The sequence below is a fragment of the Blastomyces gilchristii genome (assembly GCF_000003855.2).
Source record: "Blastomyces gilchristii SLH14081 genomic scaffold supercont1.12, whole genome shotgun sequence".
Taxonomy (NCBI): Eukaryota; Fungi; Ascomycota; class Eurotiomycetes; order Onygenales; family Ajellomycetaceae; genus Blastomyces; species Blastomyces gilchristii.
The window spans coordinates 706,571-718,013 of NW_003101671.1; the positions used below are offsets into that span (position 1 = coordinate 706,571).

At 47.1% G+C, this 11,443-nt stretch overlaps 2 protein-coding genes across 2 annotated transcripts; one reads left to right on the forward strand and one right to left on the reverse strand.

Moving 5' to 3' along the window:
- Positions 1-640: 640 nt before the first annotated feature.
- On the reverse strand, positions 641-5,242 carry BDBG_05839 (plasma membrane ATPase). Its single transcript, XM_002623619.2, has 3 exons — positions 4,160-5,242; positions 1,737-4,065; positions 641-1,633 (listed from the first exon to the last, which is right to left on the reverse strand). The coding sequence occupies exons 1-3, from the start codon at positions 4,571-4,573 to the stop codon at positions 1,587-1,589; spliced, it is 2,790 nt and encodes a 929-aa protein (XP_002623665.1). The 5' UTR covers positions 4,574-5,242; the 3' UTR covers positions 641-1,586.
- Positions 5,243-6,562: 1,320 nt separating this feature from the next.
- BDBG_05840 (uncharacterized protein) lies at positions 6,563-10,235 on the forward strand. The gene is made up of 5 exons (XM_002623620.2): positions 6,563-6,821; positions 6,898-7,089; positions 7,192-7,452; positions 7,522-8,458; positions 8,559-10,235. The coding sequence occupies exons 4-5, from the start codon at positions 7,680-7,682 to the stop codon at positions 9,673-9,675; spliced, it is 1,896 nt and encodes a 631-aa protein (XP_002623666.1). The 5' UTR covers positions 6,563-6,821; positions 6,898-7,089; positions 7,192-7,452; positions 7,522-7,679; the 3' UTR covers positions 9,676-10,235.
- The last annotated feature ends 1,208 nt before the right edge of the window (positions 10,236-11,443 follow it).

The following is an 11,443-nucleotide window of genomic DNA, read 5'->3' on the forward strand; positions in this document are numbered from 1 at the left end:
CGGCGGTACTTGAGACAATGGGTGAAGTTGCAGCTGAGGTTGAAACTTTAGATGCTCCCCACTGTATAGTATTATATTACTAAGTTGGCAGCAACAATTCGGTTCAGGTATCAGGTGCCAATACTTGTATATATAAATAGCATTTCCTAACCCTAGAATTCGAAAGTTAGTTTTCTCCTCTCCTTCTCCTCTTCCCTCTCTCTTGCGACTGTACTGTACTGTACACAACAATACATAAAGGGGCGCGGGGGATGAGGGAGCAGACCTTACCACTTGTACATACAATCAACAAGCTACAAACACAATAAACCCAACCCACCCACTCGCAATATAATATCACCAATTGACACCCCTTCCCATCCCCACGCAGGCAAAACTTTTCGCCTCCCGGGCCCCCTTAAACAAACGCTCTTCCCCCCTCCGCCCCCCTGGCTGCCCCGCCAGATCCATGACGTCGATACTTCTGACGCAGATGGGCCCCGGAGATCCCGCGGTTCAATCTTTCAGCCGTTTGTCTCATTGTAATGTACTGTACCTAGACAATAGGTTCGACTGGTTGGGTGGTGATTGGTTGTATAGTTACGGAGTAGAGTTTACCTTCGTCATTGTTTTCCTTCGTAACTTTGCATGTTAGTTGAAGCTGGAGAGAACTGGGAGAGGGAGAGACATTTGGTGGAAGTTGATTGGTTCAGTTTTGTTAGGGTAACTACCATTGCTTATTCAGCACCAACTCACTACACTTGAACAAGAGGGGAGGAAACGGTCTATCTCACTGCCAGCTTCTATTTGATTAGAGTTGGTTGATGCATAATAGATCTGAAGAGTTCTTCGTTCTGCAATGTACAGAGTACAGAGTATATAAATTTGTAATGTTGTACATCTCTGTATCATCATTCTTCAGAATATCTATAATACTGTTTATTTAAAGAAAGGAGGAAGAAAAACCAGAGAAGAATAAAAGAAGAGAGAATAAAAGATGAAAGATATAGACAAAAAAAATTAATTAAAAAAGAACAAAAAAAAGAATTATTATGTACAGGGGGTTTGGTGGCTATTTATCTGTGATTGTTCCGTTCAGTCTTTTGCTCTTCTTTTTTTATTGCCCAAAGCCGGCCTTGCCCTTCTTTTTTTTTCTTTTTTTTTTTTTTTTATATCTCTTGTTCATGTACTCTCCTCCTCCCCACCCATTTTTTTGTGTCAATATTTGCAATTTTGCCTTTCTTCTTCTTCCTTCCTCCAACCAACCCCATCGTTTTCAAAATCTCAAAATTTGCCCCAGGAGTACGCACACACCCCACACACGCACGCACGGATACAACCACAACGGCCAACTCCCACTCTATATATATGGCGTGGAAAAGAAAAGACAAGAACAAAGAAAAAAAAAATAAAGGAAAAGAAAAAAAAAGGAACAAGAAAAAAACAAAAAACAAAAAGACAGATATTCCCAAACGGCCTCCTTCCCGATCCCAATCCTCTATGTAATCTGGATAGTGTTTAATATATTATTTTCTTTTGGTTCGGATGGGTGGTGGGTGGTGGGTGAATGGATAGGTCGGACAGGTAGGCTAGGATTTTGGAAATAATTATGTGCTCTTCTCGTGCTGGGTCGAGACGCGTTGGAGTGAAACAACTGTAAAACGGAGGTGGTAACTGCGTTAGCAACAAGTCGCCCCACTTTTTTTGGGAAAAAAAAATAAAATTAAAAAAAACAAGTAGCAATAAGTGATTCTTACCGAAATCCTCCAGTGAGCGTTGCTTCTGATTCTTCTTAGGGCTCTTCCCATGCATCATATTATCGAAGCCCGTCGAGCCCTGGAGCAGATAGTACAGCCCGCCAAGGACGCAGAAGCACCCGAATGAGAAAATCCAAATACGCACCACGGCGACGATGGACGTCTGTCCGCCCACGAACCAGCCGAAGAGCGTGAAGAAAGTAGCGACTATATCGACGACCAGGATGGCACCAGCCAGTTGCCACGATGGGATCGAGGACCAGAATGGTCCGTTCGCGCGGGTGATGAAGATGAGCCAGTTCTCCGTCAAGGAGATTTGGAGGAAGAGGACCTCGTCGCGCACACCGAAGTTTTGCACGATACCGCCGTTCTCGGAGCCGACGAGCATGGTTGTGAGGGTGATCCAGGTACCGACGGCGAGGACGATGCCGAGAAGGACAGACATACCCCACAACTTGGGCAGGTTCCATTTGACGGGGGTCTTGGAGAAGGGTGCGTTGTCGTAGGCGATGGCGAGCGTGGCGATGTCGGCGAAAATGGCAATGAAGACAACCAGTTCCAGATTCAGGGAGGTGTTGAGAATAGCGATCCAGAGACCCAGGAAGATTTCCAAGTGGAGGGACAGGGCAATACGATAGACAACGTAGGCGTACATGCGGTGGAAAATCTGGCGGGAGGTCTTGAGGGCGTCGATGATGGCAGAGAGACCAGGAGCAAGGAAGACAATATCAGCGGCAGAGCGGGCAGCGTCGGAGGCACCCTCAACGGCGATACCGGTGTCAGCTTTCTTGAGGGAGGGCGCATCGTTGACACCGTCACCCGTCATGGCGACGAGGTAGCCACGTTGTTGCAGAATTTCGACGACGTTATACTTGTGCTGGGGAAAGACTTCTGCAAAACCATCAGCAGCCTCGACGAAATCGTAGACCTCAGAGCCAGGCATGGTTCCTCCGCCACCGAGACCGAGACGCTCAGCATTGTACACGTTGGTTCCGAGACCAAGCTGGCGAGAAGTTTCACGGGCAATACCGACGGCATCACCAGTCAACATCTTGATGGACAAACCGAGAGTCTTGGCCTCGTTGATAGTTTTGGCAGTGTCGTGTCGGGGAGGATCAGAGCAAGGCATGATTCCGAGAATTTCCCAGGATCCCTCACCACGCTTGCGGGCAACACCGAGAGAGCGGAAACCACGGGTAGCGAACTCAGCGACCTTGTTCTTGTAGGCGTTGTCGACTTCCTCGGGGATAGGGTGGTCTTCCTCGACAGTCTTGAGGACGAAAAGCGGAGCGCCCTTGACGCAGGTAATGCGCTCACCTTGGGGGGACATGACGACAGCGCTGACCTTCTTGGAGACGGGATCGAATGGGTGGAATTCGAGCACCTTGTATTGGGTGAGGACGGACTTGGCGCGGGGATAGAAGCGGAGAGATTTGAGGAAAGCCTTGTCAATGGCGTCAATACCCTTCTTCTTGCGGGAGGCAGCCAAGCACGCGGTCAACATGAGATCTTCTGGGTCGACGCCAGCAACGCAGTAGGGATCAGCGAGGGAGAGCTTGTTCTTGGTCAAGGTACCGGTCTTGTCAGAGCAGAGGATTTCTACACCAGCAAGGGACTCAATGGCAGACAGTTTCTGGACAATGGCCTTCTTCTTGGCCAGATAGGCGGCACCGACAGCCATGGTAGTGGTGACGACAGCTGGAAGACCGACGGGGACACCAATGATGGTGATAGCCAGAGTGAACTCGAGGATGGTGACAATGTCGTTGGAGCGGTAGAAAGAGGAGACCCAGACAACCAAGAGGGTAAGAATGACCAAGATGAGCAAAACGGTACCGATACCGTTGAGCACTTCAGTGAAATGACCAGTCCCGGCAGCAGCAGCGTTGACAAGGGCAGCAGCACGACCGACGAAGGTGTTGTCACCGGTAGAGGTGATGACCATAAAGGCCTCTCCGCGCTTGACGGCGGAGGAAGCGTAGCAGGTATCGCCCTTGTGCTTGTCGACGGCCAGCGACTCACCGGTGATGGCGGACTGGTCGACTTGGAGGAAAGCTTCTTCCGTGACAATGCGGCCGTCAGCGGGGATGATGGTACCCTCCTCGACCTGGAGAATATCACCAGGGACGACCTCTGGAGCTTCGATTTCAGCCAGACGGCCATTGCGGAGCACGACAGCCTTGAGAGCGAGGGTTTTCTTCAATTCGTCAACGATAGAACCGGCCTGGAATTCCTGGATGAAACCGACACAGGCATTGAGCAAGAGAAGACCGCAGATCACACCGAAATCGACCCAGTCCTCGAGACCGGCGGCAAGAATAGCGGCGGCCTATTAATTGTTACATTAACAAAATGTCTTGTTCTTGTTTAATTCGTGGAAAAGAAAAAAAGAAAAAAAGAAAAAAAAAGAGAGAACAACTCACCTCCATGACGAACTGGATAGGCCCAACGAAATAACTTAAGAACTTCAGCACCAAGTTTTCCTTCTCCTCCTTCATCTGGTTGAGGCCGTACTTCTTGCGACGCACAAGGACCTCCGCATCCGTCAGACCCTGGCGCGTGTCGGTGTTGAGCAGCTCCTCAGGAACAGGACGGGCACCACCGGGCTCGCCGTCTTCCTCATCCTCCACGTCGATATGGCCGTCCTGGGACTCGAGCTCCTCGATGAGGGCGTCCATGTCCTCGTCTTCGTCGTCATCTTCGGGGACAGGGGGTTTCTTCTCGTTGGGGACGGGTTCCGTGGCTTTCTCGGAGAAGTCACCGGACGGGAAGTTGGTTCCCAGGTGGTTTGGCGGGATGCCATGGCCCTGGGGACCAGACGCGGTGGGATCCGACATTGTTGTTTTTGTCTTTCTTTTTTTTTTTCGATTTGTTCTGCTGGTTTTTCCTTCTGATTTATTCTATAAAAGTCAGGCGCGCACGCCGATTGGGGGATAGAGACGGCGTCCTTCCTAGTTTTTTCTCCTGACTTCGAGAACCTTTGGGGTTAAGGATGAATTTAGTAGTCTTCCTCCTCTAGGAGGAGATTTGACGCGCTGGAATGGTCCTCAGAAGCCAGCGCAATGGCGGGGAGAAAAGAGGGGAGAGGGGAGAGGGGAGAGGGGAGAGGGGAGAGGGGAGAGGGGAGAGAAGAAGAGAAGAGGAAGAGGAGAAGAGGAGGAGGAGGAGGAAGAAGAAGAAGAGGCAGAGCAGAGCAGAGCAGAAGAGAGGAGAAAAGAAAAAGAGAATTGGGAGACGAGGAGCGCTGGGCGAGGATAGATATAAGAAGGCGGAAGTTGAGAGAAGAGAGCAAGAATGGGAGAATGGGAGAATGGAAGAGAGCAGGCGAAAGAAGGCGGTTGGGTTGGATGGGATGGATGGATCGGGCGGTGGAGAGAGAGAGGAGAGAATAATAGACAGAGTGTGGGACGGAACGAATAATACGGAACGAGGAGCAGTACAGTACAGCGTAGAAGCATGTAACTTATGTATTTAAAACGAAAATGCAAAAATCACCCCAAATGACGGCTCCACAGGGTAATAATACCAATAATACCACTCCTGCCGTTATTTTCTATGAGCAATTTTCCTGCTGTCCGGTTCCGCCGTTCTGCAAAAATAGCCTCTGGCAAAACACGGCAAAAACGGGATGCTGGCCCTTACCGTACCATCCATTACCACCCACCCACCCACCAACCGTTACAAATCATCACCCTCACCACCAACCACCAACCAGGCCATAATGTACGTGTATGGAGTAAGGTTCCAAGGTTTGCCACCATTGGCTGATGCTTCTTGCCATTGGTTAATGAAACCCTTCCAGCTTAGCTTTTAAGACAAAACCTTGAACGAAAAAATAAAAAATATGTTTTAGAAAAAAAGCAAATACGTTTGATACCAAGCCGGTCTCTCCCGCAGTACACGCCACCTTACAATACCATACCAGCTAATACCATTCTATACCCTGTGGCAGAAAGACTGTTGATGATTACTACACCTACCCTAGTCACGTGCCACCCCAACCTATTTAGTGTAACTCGCGTAGATAGATCACACAACTGAAAATAAATATTTAATAAAAATATAATAATAAATAATAAATAAATATTAATTATTATTACTGAGTAATTATAACTTTTATAATTAATTACTTTTATTTATTATATATAAATATAAAATAAAATCTCTATATATTAATATTAATATAAAATATAAAAATATAAGCTTTATAAATAGTTATTTTAAATATTTACAGCTTAGTATAAAATATACTACTATACTAGTAATTAAAAGCATTTATAAATAATATTAAAACTGATAAAAAATGATTATAACTTCTATCTATATAAATTATATAATTAAAACTCACTAGTTAGTTAACTCTGTTAATTAAATAAGTGATAAGAATAAAGATAAGAAAATATAAAGCTTTTCACTTAGTTAATTTTATAAGTTTGAGCTCAGCACTGATATTATTCTCAGATAAATATTATAGTCTTTAACTGTATATATCTATAATTGAAGAATAGCTTCTTTCAGCAATATTTATTGTATGTATGAATTGAATCATGATTAAATACATTCTGTACAATTCAGCGCAGAGCTTTGTTCTCTGCAATGCTGCGGGGGCGCAGGGCGGCGGGCAACGCAAGCCTTTGGAAGTTGCGACGACGCATCAATAATGCATCATGCTGTCCGCCCAACAACGACATTTGTGTGCCATCTTCGCCGCCAAGGTGCGAATAATATTGTCATTTCATCCCTTGGCGGAGCGGCTTGGCGAGGGTTCTGACGCTTGGCGCTGGTGCGGAGTGGAAAAAGCGGGATTGAAGAGGACCGGGGGCTTGGCGGGGGGGAGTGGGTGGGAGAGCAATTCCTTGGCTGTTTGGTTTTTGTGTTTGTTCTTGTGTTGCGCCGGGAATTGGTATAGTATTATTGGGTTATATTGTGCGATGGTGGGAGATGGTGAATTTTTGAGATGTGGGGTATTTGTTCAACACAGACAAGGGGGTGGGAAGGGGATATATAGAGGACGACCAACCGGCTAGCGGAGGATAGATAATGGATGGATTAGACAATCGTGTTAAGTACAAAACTCCTTGTCAGGTTAGTTACCATTTGGTACTACGGAGTATAGAAGATCCTGTTGTGGTTGACTTAAACTAACTTAAACTCCGATTAGGTTGCAAGCTATCTCTGTGGACGGGGTCGAGCCCTTGCTTGCTTGGGGGGTGATTTGCTCTGTTTTTCTGCCTGCAATATCCTTTCTGAAAATTGGTGCAACCCGTTTATCTTACTGATATCTATAATTGCCCGTAATTTATTAGCATGGAAGCGATGGATTTTTGCAAAGGGAATGGAGGGACACTGTTGGGTATGTATGTACATTGTACATTGTACAGTCAGTCCATATCTTCATTCTACTTGGCACTGGGGACGGGGACCACCGCTAACTTATATCCACAACGGGCCCTAGACACTGCACTGGCTAAGGCTGCGGGGACCTTGCATTGGATCGCGAGATGGGGTTACTGAGATAACTCGCTCTCTCCACAGCCAAGAAAGAGCTGGCAGCAGGATATGCCTTTTTACCTGTAAGTTATATATATATATGAGGCATTGACAGGAAAACTCTGGCTTACTGATGCTCTCAACTCCGCGGTCTGTCTGTCTGTCGCTTCTCATTTGAATCAATAAATATCCCATCAAACAGACCAATCATGCATACTACGCGATGGTTAGTTAGTGGCAATACTCCCCGCTGTTGCAGGCCCGGCCCAAGCCAGCCCAATCTGACTCTGACAAGTCCGCGACGCCCAGCACCGAATGTGGAGAGAGAACACCCGCTCCAAAAACCTGGGGATATTCGAGAACCAGGAATTCACCATCGGAGAAACTGCACATACTTCAGGCTTTTGAAGATAAAAAGGATAGAAAATAATAATAGAAAAATAAACATGAGCTATGGTTGTCGACGCGATCAGGACCATCCTCAGGACTATCTTATTATCAGTTGTTGCATGTCTCTTCCTGCCCGTCTACCCTTGCTTCATCGTCAGCTTCGCTGCTGAGAAAGCCGCTGATGAGCGGAGGGCAGAGGGCCTCATGGAGCCCATCGTGGGCCTGGCTTCAACAAACCCAGAAGAGAGAAGAAAGCTTTCCATAACCCCCTCCATGCTTGAGGAGGGTCACTCCTCCAACGGCCGTGCGAACGGCGTCAATAACGTTCTCACGAACAACAGCACCTCGTTCGATGCGGCGCGCAGCAAGGACAGGCCGAACAGGGTCGGGAGACTATTATCCAAACTGCCATTTGCCAAACCTCCCCGAGTTCCTTTATTATCACATTTCTTTTCATTCGCACGTTCGCCATCCCCATCGACTGGTGCCCCGCACTTCAAAACCCAACAATCGCCCTTCTTTAGGCGGCTGCCTCTCGAAATCCGCCTGGCAATATACCATCACGCCCTCTCCTGCCATCGCGTCCACCTCGTCAGAATCCCTGGGAAAGTGGCCAGTTTTGCCTGTGCGGAGGGTACCGAGAAGGGATATACATGTTTCAAGGGCCGGGGGGAGGAATATGCCTGTTTGTCTACCAACCTTCATCATCCAATGGTGGGTTATGGGCCTATTTCCTTTGGCAATCTGCCGCAGGAGCTGGAAGCGGCCCCCGTGACGTTCGCGGACGGCGCAAAGAGAGGCATCGTTGGCGCTTTGGATTTGTTATCTGTTTGTCGGCAAGTGTATGTATGGTTTTTTTTTCTTTTCTTTTCTTTTCTTTTTTTTTTAACTACCTTTACTTTTGTAGTATTTATCTGTTTTATACTAACTCCGACAAAACAGCTACACCGAAGCAATCACAGTGCTGTACAAACACCTGATATTCCAAATGGACCTAATCACTCTCCTGGCCTTCTCAATCTCCATCCCCGAACCCCACCTCAAAGCAATCACAAAACTCGAAATCAGCGGGCCGCGGCTCAACTACGTAGACTCCTGCTACTACCTCCAATATCTACCCTCATTCCGCCAAATTCGCCGACCCTCATCATCATCATCATCATCATCATCATCATCATCATCATCATCATCATCATCATCATCATCATCATCATCATCATCATCATCATCGTCGCCATCACCACGACAGTCCCGCTCATCCTCCGCCACCTCCTCAACCACCCAACAAGCAAACAACCCCAACCCCAACCGCATCGCCAAACCCCCCACCATCCCATCCCCAACCCTCTACAAAATCAACCGAAAACTCACCTCCTTCACCCGCTACCGCGCCCAGGACATTCCCATCTACACCCCGCGCCCCCCCACCGCCTGGGAAGAGACATGCACCTGCCTCCTCCCGCGCCTCTCGGGTCTCTGCGAGCTGCGCATCTCGCTCAAGCGGCCCTGGGCCTTCAGCGAGCGGTGCATCTCCGCGGCGGGAGCGGTTTTTCTGCTGCGCCCGCTGGTGGAGGCTGTCGCCGCCGCTGACGGCCCACGACGGTGGGGGTGCCAAGTTAGCGCTCTACGCGTGTTTGAGGTGTGGGTTGATTGGGAGGAGGGGGTGGAGGGGCATGGGTGGGCGGAGAAGGGGGTGTGGCCGGTGCGGAGGGGTAGGACGGCGCTGCCGGGGGAGGGGTTGGAGGGGCTTGAGACGGAGGAGGTGGATATGTGGAGGCCTAGTGCGTTTTTGTTGGAGAGGGGGAGTCGAGCGGCTTTGCTTCAGCAGGAGGGGTGGGAGGTGTGGGGGGATGAGCGGTGGGAGTCGTATTTGGTGAAGGGGGAAAATAAGGATAAGGATAATGATAAGAGGGGTCGGGAGGGTGAGGAGGTAGAGGGGGACGAGAGTGAAGATGGAGATGGATATGAGGAGGAGAAAGGGGGGAAGCTATGGCAGGACGCGCCGTTTAAGGTGATTCGGTCCTTTGAATCGAGCGATTCGAGGAGGGATTCTTGGTGATGCGTTCGTTGTATCGGAGGTTTAGTTAACCTTTTTTGGCACCGCGATCCGCTAATCGCAGCCAGTCAATCGGTCGGTATTCCAAGGTTGTCGGTACCCTTTGTCGTTAAGAGGATGTGATCCCTTGGCTTCTGTTTACTTCATTTTTCTTTTTCCCTACAATCCAATGAGCATATTTGATATATGTCTTTACCAATCCTACCAGTTTCTTATATGTGAATATACCCAAGCCACTGTCTGCAACCACAGATAAGAGGTCACGAGGACAGGCTGGCTTTGGATATAGTATCTTCCCGCATGATTCCCCCGTTTGTTTGAGCGACTTTATATAGCGTTTTTTCTTATTCATTACATATCTTGTATGAAACTTGAAACATGCTCATACCGTCAAATCTTTTCCATCACATTTCAGATGTTATGGTAGATGGGATGATATGCTACAGACCTCTCACCATCCATTCGCAATATACGTAAGTAGTAAGTGGTAAGTACTTCCCAGCTGCTATATTTATTGCCAGCGGCATGTCTCGTTCTCTTCCATGAACCGGGGATGTAATTTTTACAAAAAGTTCTCGGTATGTAATTGTATTTCTCAAACCTGCTGTAATTGCCAATTACTATATATATATATAACTATGTATGTACATGTATATATATATATATATATATACTCCGTATATATATATCTATATCTACCTTGGTAGCCTTGAATATTACCGCGCTAGGCTGGAAAGAATTAGACTAGTGCCAATTGCAATAAATCCCGCACCCGAATAGGCTAGGCCGCGGCCGAAAAGGGAAATTGACACCATCGGTGGGGGCGCAATCAATGATCAATCAGCCTTGGAACGGAACGAGCGACACTGCGACAGAGTTTCCATCGTTTAATTGTTTATGAAAGGGACATGTAATCTACATGCATGTATGTACTGTACAATATTAGAGGGTGTAAGAATAAGAGAGAGAAGAGAATGTAATTTATTTTAATTATTTCAAAGAGTCTACCTAGGAAAAGAAGGATTAATTTTTTTCTCTCTCTTTTTTTTTTTTAAGAAAAAAAAATGTCGAAAAGAAATCACATCACTGGGAGAAGTCTTCCGGACTGAGCTGGGCTACCGGCAAAACAAACTTTCTTTTCTTTATTTGTTTTTCTTCTTACAGTACGTATTATTTTATTGATATTTTACATATTTCATGGTTTTTTTTTTTTCCTTTTTGCAACTTAAGCTCAAATACAAGCGCTATTCTAGAAGGTCTACAGAAGCAACCAAGCATTGCTTGACTGTCTTGGCTGACGTTGCTGAGAAAGTGTGCGGCTTTGATTGGCGCGGCTGGTTCTGTAGTAACTACAGAGTAGTAGTATCTGTGTAGTGTCTGTGTATCGTATCTCTAGCTCCTCCTTCCTTCTAGCTGGAGCAGTTCAGCTATACTCATTATAATAATAATAATTTATTATTAGGCACATATATTAATCAGACGAATGTGTAGGTCTGTCTGTGCTGTGAATCGTGATGATTGCAGGTGAGATATTGTATTTATTTTCTGCTGACTTTTCAGGCAGAATTTCTCGTAGCCGATCTCATTAATTTTTTTCCTTTTTCTGATATATTAGAGTTAAGGTTTTCTTTGCAAAACATATGACTGGTATTGATTGGTATTGTATTGGTATTGATGTAAGCCCCACCGTGCGTGGTAAGTGCGTGGGTATTGTGTGGCGGGGTGAGTGGCAGTCGGCTCTGCGGCATGTGGGGGATGTCTTCCTGCCTGG

What these genes read in the sequence shown, in the direction of transcription:
- BDBG_05840 (XM_002623620.2), top strand. Translation starts at nt 7,680, where the DNA reads ATGGTTGTCGACGCGATCAGGACCATCCTCAGGACTATCTTATTATCA. An exon ending in TTATCTGTTTGTCGGCAAGT is followed by an intron (nt 8,459 to 8,558) that starts GTATGTATGGTT and finishes CCGACAAAACAG; the next exon opens with CTACACCGAAGCAATCACAG.
- BDBG_05839 (XM_002623619.2), bottom strand. Translation starts at nt 4,573, where the DNA reads ATGTCGGATCCCACCGCGTCTGGTCCCCAGGGCCATGGCATCCCGCCA. An exon ending in CTATCCAGTTCGTCATGGAG is followed by an intron (nt 4,066 to 4,159) that starts GTGAGTTGTTCT and finishes AACAATTAATAG; the next exon opens with GCCGCCGCTATTCTTGCCGC. An exon ending in ACGCTCACTGGAGGATTTCG is followed by an intron (nt 1,634 to 1,736) that starts GTAAGAATCACT and finishes TCCGTTTTACAG; the next exon opens with TTGTTTCACTCCAACGCGTC.